The sequence below is a fragment of the Pongo abelii genome, chromosome 10 (genome assembly GCF_028885655.2).
Source record: "Pongo abelii isolate AG06213 chromosome 10, NHGRI_mPonAbe1-v2.0_pri, whole genome shotgun sequence".
Taxonomy (NCBI): Eukaryota; Metazoa; Chordata; class Mammalia; order Primates; family Hominidae; genus Pongo; species Pongo abelii.
Window position 1 is genome coordinate 105,555,882 of NC_071995.2, and position 16,774 is coordinate 105,572,655.

Here is a 16,774-nt window from a genome sequence, read left to right on the forward strand (position 1 = left end):
CCATGTTGATTGGAATAGGGTGGCCCAGGCAGCAGTAGTTCAGATAGCTCTTGGCTACCATGGTTTTTCTACATGTGCCGCTTCTGGATGTGCATTCCTAAACATTTAAACTCTCAAAGCTAAGATAGTAACTACCAGAGCACTGTAATAATTAACCAACTAACCTCCCTGTCTTCAAAAAGATGCTGTGAGTTAGATTCAGTGATTTTGCTGCTGCTTGTATTTTTGTTTTAGCCTGTTTTAGTTTTTGTTTCAAATCATGATGCTTTTATTTTTTCATTTTTGATGTGTAAGTTTGCAATTACGCCTTTTTGGGTTGCTGCTGAAACCAAGAATTCTAAAATGTCATGCACCCAATAAGAAAAAGTGAAAAGAAATAGCTCACATGAAGGATTTTCTGAAAACAGGGACTTGTATTAATTAGGAGTTCTAAAAAAAAAAAAAAAACTCCCCTTCCCCTCTTGCTTCTCACCTCCTTCCCCTTCAAAAATAACCAGTTTTGAAATAATTAAATCAAGTATATACTAATCAGCAACTAGTCATCTTGGAGGAGTTATTAGAAAATAATTCCTTTCATACTTGGCTGAATCACTCTATTTTCTAGTCGTACATTGAGTCACTATCTTCTTTAAGCCATCTTGAATGAATGCTTCTGTGTGTTGGTGGCAGCTGCCACTTAAAGATGAATTTCTTCTGGCCATCTCCTTTTTCACAGTAACTATGTAAAGGCTAGTATCCCTCAGTCAAAAGAAGGAGCCATTGGAATGGAAAAGCCAGAGAGCCAACCATGAAAGGGAAAGGTGGAACACAGAAACAAGCAGAGATAAAGGGCACAGCAGAGGCTTAGGGCAGAAATGGACAAGAACAAGAGACTGACATGCGGAGTGTGACAAGTATGGATATTTATCCACGCTGCAGAGTATGATGCTGGTAATGTGGTAGAAGTTGTTTAGCAGTAAATAGCTTAATTATCTACAAAGCTAATAAGACTAGAACTCAGTAACTTCCAGCTAGCCCTTTTAAATTTTCATCCTTTCTCAAGAAGGTTAGAATTTACAGCTAACTGACTATATTCACAATCTTCAAAAGACATTGTTGCCTCTTTGCAAATTACATTCTCCATACCTTTGTATAGACCAGAAATCTTCCCTCCCAGAAGGGATTAATAGTCACAGAGAAGATACCGATAGGGCAAACCTATAGGAGGCAGAATAAGATCAAAATGAATATATAAAGATAAGGTGTGTGCTTGGCCACTTCCAGGAGGAGCTGATGTAGCTAATGAAACACAGGGGTATAAAAACAACAGGATGAGAACCAACAGAGTCAGGCCGGGCACGGTGGCTTATGTCTGTAATCCCAGCACATTGGGAGGCCGAGGCAGGCGGATCACCTGAGGTCGGGAGTTCGAGACCAGCCTGACCAACATGGAGAAACCCTGTCTCTACTAAAAATACAAATTTAGCCGGGTGTGGTGGCACATGCCTGTAATCCCAGCTACTCAGGAGGCTGAGGCAGGAGAATCGCTTGAACCTGGGAGGCGGAGGTTGTGGTGAACCAAGGTCGCACCATTGCACTCCAGCCTGGTCAAACAAGAGCAAAACTCCATCTCAAAAAAAACCAACAGAGTCCATGTGGTAGAAACTGGAGAGGAAGGGTTAGCAAGGACCTGAGTAGAACACATTAGTGTGTTAGGACAGTAAACCAGTTGCATAAATTTCATATTCTGACCAACAACATGAGTTTTTAAAGTTTAACACAAATGCCATTTAACTGGGCCATCTACCATGGATGAGTAAACTCCAAGTAGGGAAATGGAAGATAGGGGAAATAACTGCCTAAGACTACACAGTATAATCCAGATACTTGGCTTACTAATAGAGGAACTACCATTTCATAAGACATCTCTATCACAGGCACAGAAAACAAAGGTGCTAGGTCCTTCTCCTTTTAATCTCAGGGGAATCCACATATTCTAGAAGCTGCCAACAAATAAATATACAAACGTCAAGTCTGAAATACCCCAGCTTCCACCTGATTTAAACTATGCCTCAAAGAAGATGCCTACTTATCCGGAAATACCCAGCAGATGCCCAACTGAAGGTGACACTGATTTTGCATGTTTAAAGCAGAGCAAATATGTCTTATGTTGGCTTTGATGGTATCAATTTTTCCATTAAAGTTGAAGCGAAAGGCAACCTTGAGAATAGTTCAAATCATACAGAATTTTTGCATGACATGTGTTGGGCGTTTTACATTGTCTGCCTTTGTGTGCTTTCTAACATTTGCTCTCACTAAATACAATCAATGACAAAACTGTATAAAGATCAGCAGTGGGCATTCCAAAGCAGTAATGCAAAGAATGAAGTCATTCTTTATGCGTCTTACATGTCTTTTGTGCTGTGTTCCTCATTAGTCTTAAGTTTCTTCTCTCTTTCCACTTTTTTTTTTGAGGTAAAAAGAGATGCCATAAAGCCAAAATAGACTAAACTCAGTACAATTCAGGGAACATTTACTAAGCAGCTCCTCTGTGCAAGGCATCGTGCTAGGAACCTGAGGAAGATTCAGAGGAGAATGTGACAGTCTCTGCCTTTGGAAAACTCACATTCTAGTGGAAGAAATGACTGTAATCTAGTCTAGAATACAAGGTAGAAGGAAATAATGACAAAATGAGTACTATGTTGAAATGTAAGCATGCAGGAAAAGGAGTAGTTCATTCTGTCTGGATGATTCAGGGACTGTTTCACAGGAAAGCTAGCATTTGTGCTGATCCTAGAATTTTGATGTATTTAATAGAAAAATGGAAAGATGACCATTCATTCCAGGTGGAGAGAAATTTAATCTTGTTAATAAGTCTTGGATAGTCACATACTACTTATTTCAAAGAGCTCAGGTTGTTTTATCATTATTTGATTAGTATGTTATCAGATTTATCATTGGGGGAAGCAAGTACCAAAGAATTGCCCAAAGCATTTCCAAGCTAATGACTGATGATAATTCATTTCCTTTTAACAGTTTATAAAACACTTTCACATACATTCTCTTTCTAGTTTCATTTTAAAAAGTGAGACTAGACCTTCATTTTCCAGAACTCAAGATGTTTGCTCTGTCCACTGTGCTACTGTGTCTGTCTGTTATAGTAAGTGTTTGCCAGAACACTTCCTCATCACCCTGTCAGCATTGTAATATTGGTTAGTTCCCTCCCTTTCACTCTAGGACGTTCTGCATTCAACCAAGTCGTTATTGTGCTAAGAGTGTACCATAGCTTTGTCTGATTAACTTTCCTTCTCAAAAATGAAATGGTTTTCTCCTGCACCTGAATTGAAAGGCATGTGAGTAAAGGATAGGGTTGGAGGTGATGTGGCCAATGAATGGACACTAGACACTTCCTTTTTTCCATCCATAGGAGAGCAGATGTGAAGGACCTGCACCAGGATGGTGGTTAGCAACAGTGGCCCGTGCCAAAGCACTTACCAAAGTGATGATGACTAAGGTTGGTCATGCCAAGTACTGTTACTGAGCCTGGTGTAGGGTATAGATGTTATTCACTACCAAAATTGTAAAACCACCAATGTAAAAGTTAAAATTACATTTCTATTTTACTTCCATGCTGGACATAGCCGCTGCTTCAAGGAGCTCACCACCTTAGCAGCTTTCTCTCAGCTAGATTTCCAAAGATACTGGAGAGATTAGTGCTCAGATATTTTCTTCCCATTGAATACCAGCTGACTTAAGAGTATTCCAAGTGATTTTTTTTTTAGTATAAGGATTATATTTGTGATAGATGTAGATAAGGGGATTGGCAGTGCACCTGGAGGTCTAAAGAGCTGGAAAAGAATCTGAACCCTATAAATCCCATCATGTCTAGCTAGTACAGTGCCTTGTACCCTGTGGTTTCCACAGTATGTGATGATGAAATAATGAAAATAGCTGATCCCCAAATTTCAAGGGCAGTTTTTTGCTTTAAAATACCTACATGGTTTAAGACTTTAACGTATACTTTGTCAGTTCCATTTTTTGGCCAGATGTCATAAAATTCAGGGCCAGAAAGGAATTCCATAAAGTACTTTGAGCCATGATTGGCTTATTTAAATATTGGGGTCCATAATTCCTTTCATATAGAATGATAACTGTAATATTTATCAAATATAAACATTTAAGGCCTGAGGCATGAAATTATAGAAAGCCTCATTTGACATTTTTAATGTGAGGGCAGAGATGGAAAAGCGGATGAAATTTGCCTGCCTCTTCACCTTCTCTTTCCTTCCCTGACTTCGGAAAAAACAAGCCCCTGCAACTCAAGCAGGATATCTGAATGGGAATTGTGTAGTTAAAGCAAGCCCACTGTGCCTAATACAATTTCATTTGCCTTAGCTATTGCACACAACTTGTATATAATAGTGGTGCCTCCTCTAAAAAAGGGGAGAGAGCATTGACTGGCTTAAGCTTAAACTAACCCAAGGGAAATAATATTTCAAGTTACAGTTTTGTTTTGACTTCTCTAATCCCCTTTAGTTTCTAAATTGGAACCAGAGCTAATTAATCCTCTACTCACCCTTACCCCATCACTGTCTAACAAGATACATTGCCTTTTTGCTTATATATTCTGCCATCAAAATCTATGTTTTAAAATTTATATTTATATAAATTAAAGATAATTGTTCTACCATTTTTTCCTTTTCTTACTCCTTAGCCAATAAGTGTTTTGTTTTTTTTGTTGTTGTTGCCAGTCATTGTGTACTATTTGAAACATGACTTTTATAATAAATGTAGGCACCAGATATAGGATTAGTTCTCTTTAATCAAAAGATTAATTTTAAACTGACTAAGGCTGAGATAGGTAGTTTATAACTGAAAAATAACAAATACATAGTTTTTTCTTATAAATAAGTTATTTTACTCTCCTTACAAAAATATCAACGACTGTGATTATACCTACCTTTGTGATAAGTTAGTTAAGGAAATGCTTTTCAGGTACATTTCATAAACATGATCTAATTTTTAGAGCATTGTAAGATCTATTATAGATATGAAAATATGAAGATCTTGTTTTCATCAGAAAATTCTTTAGACTACCCTGTCCAGTATGGTAACCACAGCTATATATGACTATTGAGCACTTGAAATGTGGTTAGTCCAAATTGGGATGTCCTATCAGTGTAAAATACTCACTAGATTTCAGAGACTTAGCACAAAAAAAGTAAAATATCTCATTATTTGTTTAATATAGATTACATATGGAAATGATAATATTTTTGATACATTGGGTTAAAATATTAAAATTAATTTTACCTATTCTTTTTCAATGTGGCTACTAGAACATTTAAGAGTACATACATTTGGCTTACATTGTGGCTTACATTATATTTTTATCAGACAGTGCTGTTCTACCTCATTAAAATATACTGTAAGGTTGCTTGGAAATTGAATTAAGAGGACTTGGATCCAGCTAAATTAAACACCTTAAGGTGTCAGGGGAGGATTAATTTGAGAAGCTTGATATTATCTATGCTTAGGTTATATAGGACCTTTCCAGTAGCTAGACACCTCTAAGTAGGATGTCATGCTACCTTTGTATTGCCTATCTGTAGTCATTGTTCTTTAGATCTGTAGTGGGAATAACTACTTTGAGCTCTTGGTTAAAGTACTCTCTGGAATGATTTTTGACTAGTACAGGAACATCAAATAAGAATCATCTCCACTGGCTGTTTGTTCTCTTAGTTCTTCCCATTCTTTAACTTTTAAGTCTTCCTTATTGGGAAGAGCATTAAGAACTTCTGTTTCTACTGCTTTGTTCAACAGTGTCAGTTGGCATGCTGACCTCTTATTAATATTTATTTTGTTAATTTGGACAACAGATAAGAAAAATTCTGTAAATAAATTACCAAGAAATAATTTTTTAAACCACTTAAAGATAAAACTGTACTTTATTCTTCTAGTACTATACCTGATCCCTTTTTCTCTATATTTTCTTAACCATGTTGTTTACTGTGGGTAAATTAAGTGGGTAGCAGATTTTTAGAAGCTTTGCATGTGATCTAACAGAAATGTGAACAGTGATTAAAAAAACCTAATATTTATATAGTGCTTTAAGGTTTAAAAAATGCTTCCATATACGTTATCTCCATTGATTATTAAAACAGCCCTGTGAATTAAATAGCGTCAGGTATTTTTTTAAGGATTAAATGCACCAAAGATTAAGTAACTAACCCAAGTCCAGTTTTCAGTCTTGAGACTCCAGATTGTGTGCTATTGTGAGAAATTACCAACAGCTGTCAAACTTGTCTGATTATTTTTAAATAAGACATTCTAAATTTTAAATAAATGAAAAGCACGAAAGACAGATAATAAGCATATTTACTTTAGAAGAGAACTAAGATTTAGAGGACATGCATTACTGTTTTTTTCATTCCATAGTTGAGCTCTTTGTAGGTATCAGGTCAAATGCTAAATAGCTTATATTTTAAAACACAAAACAAAGCAAAGCTTTTGAAGGGAACAAGTAAAATTTCTATGATTCTATGTTAATACAAGGTATTTAAATTGTTTTAAAAAGAGAATGATTGATTATGGCTCTTCTGACAAATTTTCATACATGTGATCACATTAATAAAACCTAACTTAAAAAAGGCTTCCCTATGGGACTATTTACCAAAGTTGTTCAACCCGCAGCCCAGGACGCTTTTGAATGCAGCCCAACACAAGTTAATAAACTTTCTTAAAACATTATGAGATGTTTTTGCAATTTTTTTTAAGCTCACCAGCCATCATTAGTGTTAAGTGTATTTTATGTGACCCAAGACAATTCTTCTTCCAGTGTGGCACGGGAAAGCCAAACAATTGGACACCCCTGGTTTAGACAATTCCCAATTACCTTTATAAAGTAGAAAGACATGGTGATGTGGGGACTGTACACCATATCCATTTGTCTTGGGTAACAATATTTTTATGTTGCATATTTTACTTTCCCAATTGTACCCAATCCCAAAGCACAATGATGAGGGCTGAGGGAAGGATCTCAGAATCCTTTCAAAGATGTAGCCTAGACCTCAAATTTGCTATGGAAAAGTTACCATACCACTCATTCCTGCCGAGTTAGTGGCTTAATGAAAGATCGGTATAACCAGTCAGCCCTAGGAAGTCATTAGATGAAAGATGAAGCATCAGGGTTCAAGCCTAAAGGACACTTTCACAGTATCTAACTGAACATGTTTACCAGTCCAAAGGTTATAATATTATTGCTGTGAGAAAAAAAGAGGTGAAAACATTTATAAGAATATCACAAGTTATTGGGAAACCTGTTATACTTCAGTGGATTATGAACTATCCAGTGATGCTGAAATCTTGATATAAGATGCACTCCCAGACTTTAAAAGAACTACAGAGCTTCCTTCTCAGGGCTATCACAGGCTCCATCCATTTTAACAGGCATTTTTTGAAAAGCTCTATGTTAATTAAAATGCTTTATTTATATACTAATTTCTCATCCTATCTTTCAAATGTGAAAAGGAATTAAATATGAAATGGCTAATTTAAACTGTCAGGATTCTTTTTTCCAAGTCAACCTTACATTAAGAGCAGGAATCCTGTGCTTAAGAAATGGTTCCCAATTATCCTGTCTTGGGTTTTGTTATACATTGTACAGAAGTCAACAAAACAAGTATGTAACAGAACCTGCCTAAATAGCAGCCGCCCTCATTAAAAACAGAGAATTAATCAGGGGGTGATTGAAGGAAGCAATGCCTCATATGTTTCCCCCCCCTTTTCTTCTTTTCTAATCATAGAACAAAATATGTTACATAAAAGGATCGGAACTATTATGCAGTACTCAATTAGAGGGAGGTGAATAGGTCTCTAACATGCTGTTTTATCAAAAGAGCAGACTGGTGTTTGCATGACTGTTGTTTCATTACAGACCCTGTCATTAATTCCATGTGTCAATACTGCCCTGTAGTACACAGAGCAGACAAGAAAGAAGAGCCCTTGAAAACAAGGGAATGATTTTTGAGTCGTTATCAAGCTAAGTGGCAAGCGGGAAGCTGAAACTCGTATAGGTAAATTCGAAGGGACTCTTGGGAGATCTGCAAGTGGGAAACAAGAATGCATTTTACCAACTGCTTAATTATGTCCTGTTTTTCAACAAGTACACTTGAATTGAATGTTTTGTTTGTATTGCACAAAAACATGTGCTGTGGGCAAGAGTATTCTCTTGCTTTCAGGTCAAGTAAAGTGTTTTATACACATACACGTCTGACCTATTCTATATTGTGCGATTGGGTATGTTAGTATCTGAACCCCAATTTTGCACTGTCATTTTTGGGGGAAAGAGTCATATAGGAACCAGAAGCCCTAAAAAGCAGAACCTTCTCTAAGGTTCTGAGAAGTCATATAAGCCCAGGCATCCTAGAGTATACCATACTTATAGGCAAACGGTGGCTCAGGAAAATGTTAAAATATATCTGGAAAAAAAAACAGACCAGAATATTTTAAATATGGTGTAAATTCCATATCTCCCATCCCTAGCCCTTTAAGAAATTATTTTTTTTGGTTTCCATTAGCAGTCCCAAGGGTTAGGCTGGGGCAAAATAGGGTTTCCTTTCTTGGACGTGCTTTATCTGTGTCCTCTTGCCTGGCCAAGCCCTTGTAGATTATGGTTCCTTATCGTTTAGTAAGATCAAATTTCTAAATGATGTTTCGTTCCAGTTGAACATTCTTGGAGGCTTATCTCTTCCCTGGCCAGATGCCTGATCAGATGAGAAGCCCGCCATGATACTGTCACAGTGCCTAGAATGGGCTCTTTATCCAGTAGACACCACTGTACTTTTTGATACGAGGGCAGTCTTAACTTGTGTTAAGGCCTGTGTGTAGCATTGAAGGTAAGTATGAAGGAGTTGTTGCTATGTGAATATCTTAATCCTGATACACATTTCAATATACAGTATCTCCGTTTTACCATGATATACATGTATCTGACACATAGCCATCCTTTTTAGATAGGACCTTCATAATTTAGGACCAGTAACTCTTTATGAAATGGCCTGTTTATTGAGGGCCATGATTGAATTTGGATCCTTTTTTGTAGCACTTGCCATTGCTTTGGTTTCCCTTTGTAATCATTTTAATCATATGCTGGTAGTCTTGCAGAAAGGGCTTGTGGTCTTGGTGTATGTCTGTGACAATTTGGTAGGATGCTGTTGTTTGACTCTTAGGTTTAGAATATCTGCATTAGAAACAAAGGCTTAGTAATAATGAGTTTGAATATCTTTAAAAACCTAGCAGCTTTTTAAATAGATCAAAATTATTTCATAGCCCAACACTTAGCCTCTTGAAATTAGTATAGAATGTTGGGGATCATCTTGTCCAACCACTCACTTTATAGATGGGGAGACTCAAGCCCAGAGAGGCAAGTGACCTGCCCAAGGACACCTAGCAAGTTAGTGGAACATCTGAGATTAGAATCTAGGTCTTCTGATGCCCCATATGGAAGAAGCTCAGTCTATACCAGTTAATGGTTGGGAATTCCAGGCTGTCTGGTGAAAAGGGGGCTTGACTTCTGCTGAACTGTCAGAATGCCTGATATTAATTCATCAGGAAAATAATTACAGTTAAAATAACATGAGAATGATTCCTGACAAATGGTCTCCATTTATGCCACGTTTACTGAGCACCTGCTGTGTGCTGTGTTCTATATTAGATACTGGCAAATCACAGCCTGAGAAGACATGGACTCTGCCCTCAAGTTGCTCACAGTCTAGTACAGAACAAGAAATCTCTGGAAAGCATTATACAGAATTTCCTGTGGAATGTCAATCCTGTTTCTAACCCTGTAAATCTTCGTGATGAAAGTGAATGTGTACCCAGAGATTTAGCTTTTCTCTTCATGGTTTAGTCATTAGGAGTCCCATTAGACACCATACCTTTTCTCTTCAGGAAAATGAAAGATAATATCAAGCACAACTAAATTTAATTCACAAACACTTATTGAGGATCTGCTATCTGCAAGGCACTGTGCTAGACACATAGGGATATGAAAATTGAGTAAAGCATAGACATTCTCTTTTTAAAATATCAGAGCAGTAGTATTTCATAGCTTTCAAACTTTGTAATGACAGTTATTTTTAATATCCTTAGAAGTGGGGGGTGGGGGAATGCTCTTGAAATAGAAAACAAGAATACCTTTGTACTCAAGTCCAGACTTGTCAGCCTAGGATTCAAGGTCTCCATTCAAATCCTCTTTTATACCTCATCTCTTTTGAGTTTTTTTTTTTTTTTTTCCTTTATCTCAGCCGAGCCAGCCTGCTTGCCAGTCCCTGCATACAACTAACTCTTGCTTCTGTGCCTCTGCTTGACTAATTCTTCTGCTTCTGGGATGCCTTTCTCCCTGTGAATCCATGTCCATCACTGCCATTACAGTCTGGCCCCTGAGTCCACCTACTGCAAGGAGCCTGTGGTCAGCATCCCTGTCTCCTCCTGTGTCCCTCTCACATGTGCATAGCCATACGACTGGTGAAGGAATATTTCTGTGGTGTTCATTAAAGCTTCCCATTCTCTGTCCACATCTTGCTGATCTAGGTACAACAGATTGCAAATGAAATAGTCCCAGATTATAAATGAAACAAACAGTCCAATATAACCAGGTCATTTACCAAGCCTTTTAGGAGTGAGTCTCTGTACCAAATATTTCATTTTGATATTTGTGGGCCACTAGTTGAAGGATAGAGGAAGAAGATGAGAAAAGTTAGGATGAGGGTATGAGAAATAAGCCTGAGGTCAATTAGAACAAACAGTCACACATCTGTAAATGATCCTCTCCTTCTACTCCCAGACAGGACAAGAAATCTCCTTTAAACCAATTTCAAATACAGTAAGGGTGTACTGACAAATTTTAAAGCTTAAAGAAAGCAGGGCTCTGCCTGTTAATCATCTCAAGCTTGTTGATCTGCTGTTCTGTAATTCTTTCAATATTGTTTAATGTGTGTGTGTTTTATCTTCTGAACTGACTAAAAGCTTCTTGAGGACAGGGACCATGTCTTTTATTTGCCTCTGCATATTCTTCCCCCACTTAATCCCTAACTAGCATGGGAAAACCTTCTGTAAGCACCTAAGGGACAGGAACGACAATTTATGGGTTCTAACTACATTCCAGCCTAATGTTATACTATACCCTTTGTATGTATAGTAGCCTTTTGCCCTCATCACAACTTAGTGTGAGGTACGTGTTCCTGTCCTAATTCTACAGATAAGGAAATTGGAATTCAGTGAGTTCATGTTCTTACAACTAGTGACTGGTCGATCCAGAATTAGAGCAGAGGTCCATCTGACTCCAAAACCTATATGTGCTTTTCACTATACCACAATAATAACAACAAATATTTGTTCTTTACAATTCACAACTCTTTGGTCTACATGATTATTATTATTACTACCACTACTTACATCTTCACTAGTCAGTAGGTACAGCCAAGATTATCACGACCCCCATTTCACTGGTAGGGAAACTGAGACTCGGAAGCTTGCCCAAGATCACACAGCTGGTAAGTGGAGGAGAATCAGGACTTCAGACAGACCTCCTGACTCCAGATCTTTTTTTTCTTTCCATGACATCACATTGCTGCCTTAATTCATTTGCACAATGCATGACTGTATGGCCAGTGTTCACTGACGCCTTTCCTACAGAAGTATCAATGAGCCCAGGCATTACGCAGAGACATGTGGAGAAGAAAATAATTCATATCTTCAGAGGAGCTTCCATTTTAGCGGGGGTTGATACAAAGCACCCAGAAAGTAAATGCTTGAGAAGAGTAGTTCACAAGAATTAAAATATAGGCCCATTGTTCCATAATGAATCCTATAATTTGGCCATAAAACTAATATTTTTAATTATTTCCATAATTGGATTAGGGAGCAAGGGTAAAGCTGATAGACTTATTTGAAAATATTACTCCTGGGTTTAGATGAGAAAGTGCTAGATACTTCACACAAGTTAGTAGCTAGCCCCAGAATCATCTTTTTATCAAAGAGATGCAGTAGTGTTAGTCTCAGGAGTGATGGTATATCCACCCAGCAGTTTATCACTCAGTCCCGTCTGCCAATCCTACTTTTACCTATCCCTACCCTTCAGTCCCCACCCCACACCTGAGTTTACCAACCCCTTCAGACCCTCAGTGTTTCATTCCCAGCAGGTTCTCCCTCTTCTCCTTTTGCTTCAGTTGTTAATATGTAGTGTCCAACATCACAAAGTCCTTTAGCACAATCAGAACTAGGAATTTATTTAAAATATAGGTATGTAATTTATGTCAGTGCTAGAGAGAAGTTTTAATGGAAACATTGTTTCTAGCTCTCCACTGAACATTTCTACATGGTTGTCATGTAGGCACCTCAAGCCCTTCAGGTCCTAAAATATATCAGAATCTCCCCACCAAATCTCCATCTCCTATGTCCTGGCCCCATTGAATAGAGTTACCATCCACTTGGTCATCTGAGCTGAAACAACAGGAACTCTCTACTTACTACTCTCATTCTCCAACCCCTTTTCCTCCCAGTGAGTCATGAGATCTACCTCAGAAATGTTGCCTTTTCTTCCCACAACCTCAGACTTAATCCAGCTGTCTGTCTCCTCCCCCACACACAATTATGATGACCCCCCTAATGACTTGTCTATCTGCCACCAATTCCAATGTGTCTATCATGCTGCTGCCAGCGGTACTTTCTTATAAAACAAACGTAATCAAACACTCTTTACAGGGTAAAATCTAAGCTCCTTATTTTGACATTTAAGACATTTTTGACTATTGTATCCCAAACTACCCTTGCAGCCTTACCTCCTGCCCCTCCTTCATTGAACCTCACCATTCCCCAAACACTGGGCCCTTTCCCGGCTTCATGAGAGCACAGAGATAGAAAAGATGAGCTGACACAATCCAAAAAGGTTTAAAAAGATACAGAATCACACACGTCAGTGGGACCATTCAGAACTCTTTACAGTCTCCTTTATCTGAAATGCTCTGTGCCCGTCTGCCTAGTGCAGGGCCATTCACTGACACCTCACTTGGCAGTGCCCTCCCCAGGCGGCCTGGTCAGTGCTTCATCTCAGGAGCTGCCTCACTTCTTTGTTCATAATTCTCTTACAGCATTTACCTCATTCTGCTCAAAATGACTTTTGCATATATTTGTTTTCCCTGCTCCTCAAAGGCAGCAGCTGTACCCAGTCTTCCTTACCTCCCAGTATATGACATAGTTCCTGTCACATAGTCATTGAACAGATGTTGAAGACATGAACTCAGTGTGCTCCTCCAATGCAGTTAGGGCAATTAATCCAGATGTGGTGGGCTGCAAAGATCACTGGACTAGGATTCAGGAGACCCATGTCCCAGGTCCAGCTCTGCCACTAGATAAGTGACCTTGGATGAGTCATTCAGTCTCCTTTATTAAAGAAGGGGGTTGGACTAAATGATCTCTCAGACCCCTTCCAACTTTAAGTTCTATGATTCTGACCCCATTTCTTGGATTGGGAAACACATTTCCTCCCTCATAGTGTTCAGGAGCCTCAATTTAGCCTGTCAGACGTTCACATTTCCCAAGCAAAGCTTTCAAACACTTCGAAGTTGTCTACTGGAGCTAGCCAGAGCTCTTCATTAGGCTCCTGTTGGCTTATCCATTGACCACTAAGCTGTTCTCACTCCTCCCCAGGAGGTTTCACTGTGTCTGTAACACCATTACACTACTGTGTGGCTGCCCCTTCCCAGGAGGGAGCCCTTCTTTCTGCTGGCCTAAGGAACAACTGTGAGGAGGGAGTCATTTCCCTTCCATCCAAATCCCACCAACATTATAGCTGCTGCCATGTGGGTTTTTGCTTATGGACATGTTTTTGGGGGGTGATGCCCATTTCTGTGATAAATAAGTTTTAAGCAGTTCATGGGGCTCTTCAAGGCCACTCTTAAGTACACTGCTGACCTTTTTAGGGATGGGAGGACTGGAGTTAGCAACTCAACAGGTACATTCACCATAATCTCCATGTAATAAATAAGAGCCTATGAAAAGATTTATTTAATCTTTCCTAATGCTTTTTGATTGGCTTAATCAATAATTAATCATCTTTAGATGAGGCTGTAACTTGTGGAGTAGATATAATTGGATTAGCTGAAAAGCGGCAGTTGGGGAGCTTTGAAGAGATTAAAATGGCTGTCAATCCCATAATTAAACTGCCACAAACAAAAGCAATGGTGTTTTTTAGAAAGGAGAAGGAGGAGGAAAGAAAGAGTGAAAGAGAGAGAGAGAAGGAAAGAAAAGTCGGGGAGAGAGTTGGGGAAGGCCAACTAATTTGAAATGAATCAACATGTACTTAACGTATCACTAGAGACTGAGGCAAAATCAAAACTGACAGATTTATTCCATTGAAAGAAGTGTATGCATATCAAATCAGCCATTTAATTGTATGCTCCAACCACTGGGGCAGGTGAAATTTTGGCAGCTTCAACTTGTCTAAAACAAAACCAATCCACAAAAGGGGGAAAAAAAAAAAAAAAAAGTTAATTATTCAAAACAGAAGAGACCTGCTCCTTGTCCTGAGCCCATTTAGACCTTGACTTTTCATACTTTTAATTGGCTTAGTAGGTTTGGCCTGTGTGAATGAAGTCTTTTATCTCCCTCTTTTTCTTTCCATGCCCCTTTCATCTTTCCTATTACAAACACACAGAGAAAGCTCAAGGGAAAATACTTTGGTTTTTAAAGACTTTTCTTTTTAAAAGGTTGTGGATTTGGGTGGGGGGGAGGGGTGTGTGTGTGATGCTGGTGAATACTTTTTTTTCTCTCTCTTTTATCTCTTTTTCTAGAGAGGAGTTGCTTAAACCAATGGGACTAAAACCTGATGGGACAATAACGCCTTTGGAGGAAGCACTCAACCAGTACTCTGTCATCGAAGAGACCAGCTCTGACACAGACTAAAAGCATCACCTGCTCAACTCTCAATATTGCTTTATCAGCATCTTTTCTCTGTAGCTCCAGGGGAATCTTTTCTCTAAAACATTTATGCCCTTGCTTTGGCTAGAAACACATTAACTGGTTTACTCATTGAGAATCCAGCATATTTAAGAGGTGACCCTGTGTTTTTTGTGATATTGAGGCATTCATACAGAGCTGCAGTTAGACGGGGTTACGGGGGCTAGAAGCAGAAAAAAAATTCCATTTCATCAGGATGGAACTGAAGGATTTTATTCTATAAAGTGGCCCTGGTTGAATCTGGCAATTCTTTTTGCCAAGATTCCTAGCAGATGATTTAGCCATGTCCTTCCCCTCACTTGTGTGAGTGGCCCCTTCTGAATCTCTCCAGCAGCCAGAGGCACGTGAGAAGCAGAATGAGCTGGTAAATAAAGTCTTGGGCAAGCGACGTCTTAGATCAGAACTCACCAAATGGAAGCCTAGCAGCTGCTCCATAAACCTAGCCCCATTCTTCATATCAATTTTGTATAAATATATAGAAACACACACACAGCCTCAGACTTACAAACTGATAATACTCTAAAAGTTTGTATGTCAGTTAGCTAAAACTTCAGAATACATTTCTCCCTATAAAGAGTTATAAATGATGGTTTAGTTCTCAGGCAGCTACAAATGCCTATTTATTCCCTAATGTACCTGAACACTAGTACCACAGAACTGAACCATCATCTGTATCAGCACATGGGGAGTGTGCATTCTGAGGTCTTAAGCCGGGGTGCCAGGAACACACACATCCTCCATCCCAGCATAGAGAATGGGGACTCCCTGAGTAATGGGAGTTCTTTTGTGGCCTCTGCTTGGGGTGGGGGAGTCAGCAGCACCCATTTGTACATATAGGTCATTCATACATCACATTTTAAATGGGGGACTGTGTGTGCTGGTGTGTGTGTGAGTTCTACGTTTCTACCATATGTGATCAGTTTAATAGTAACTTTATTTATTTAAAAAAAAGAAACACAGTTAGTTACTGTTAAACTGATAAAGGGTGTTTATTTTTACTTTTAGAATTGGTCCTATGAAGAAGTAGAAAGTGAGTCATGCACTAGACAGTGGGCCTAGCTCATCAGTGGCTAAAGTTGAAAAGGGGTTGGTTTCCTGTATATATATGTATGTGTATACACACGTACATACATTCATATATATACATATATACATAATGTGCTTAACCACTGCCTTTTAAAACTTTAAATTAAATAAAACATTGGGGTTGATTCAATTTGGCCATCCGTGTGTGTTTCTTTATAGATACATGGGCTAAACAATACTATTTCACAGTTTATGCTTTTTTAAAGTGCTTTTACATCCATGGTCCCACTTCTAATAGTCTTTTTAAGGACAGAGTACATGGAGTGTTAGTGAAAAGGTCATTTATACAGAAGTTACCTCTCTGGCAAAGCAAAAAAATCAGGAATTGCGTCTTAAAGGCCTTTCAGCTGCCAGAGGAGATGTCACAAAGTTTCTTGCAACTTACTTATGGGAGAGATCTTCAAGAATATCACTCTTAGACTCTGAACTGAAATTTGTATACGCTTCCAACATGTTTTATTAGCTGGCTTTGAAGCTCACAAAAGAATGGCAAAGAAAGAGGCTGCTAGATTGAAGGCAGGCATACTGAAAGAAGAAAAAGGCCAACTGAAAACTAGATAGTGAGAGGAGAAGAAGAATAAAACTTCAAGACATAGCAAATCTGGGACTGTCTACTTACCAAAGGATACTCTAGTTGACCCAGAAAATATGTGTACAACAGTATGGCCCATAGACTTCCCATAATGGTGAC

The 16,774-nt window shown here is 38.6% G+C and overlaps 1 protein-coding gene across 13 annotated transcripts in view; it reads left to right on the plus strand.

The window, feature by feature from the left end:
- RIC8B (RIC8 guanine nucleotide exchange factor B) overlaps positions 1-16,213 on the plus strand; it is a 112,620-nt gene extending 96,407 nt beyond the window's left edge. For 6 of the 13 annotated variants that reach the window (XM_009248184.4, XM_024256520.3, XM_024256521.3 and 3 more), the window contains one exon: positions 14,832-16,213. In XM_009248184.4, the coding sequence (XP_009246459.2) occupies positions 14,832-14,943 (112 nt within the window). In that variant the 3' untranslated portion in view covers positions 14,944-16,213. Of the gene's footprint in view, positions 1-715; positions 8,876-14,831 lie in introns of those variants that run through there. The other 7 variants (XR_008512115.2, XR_008512117.2, XR_008512114.2 and 4 more) reach the window with 7 other exon arrangements.
- Positions 16,214-16,774: the final 561 nt, after the last annotated feature.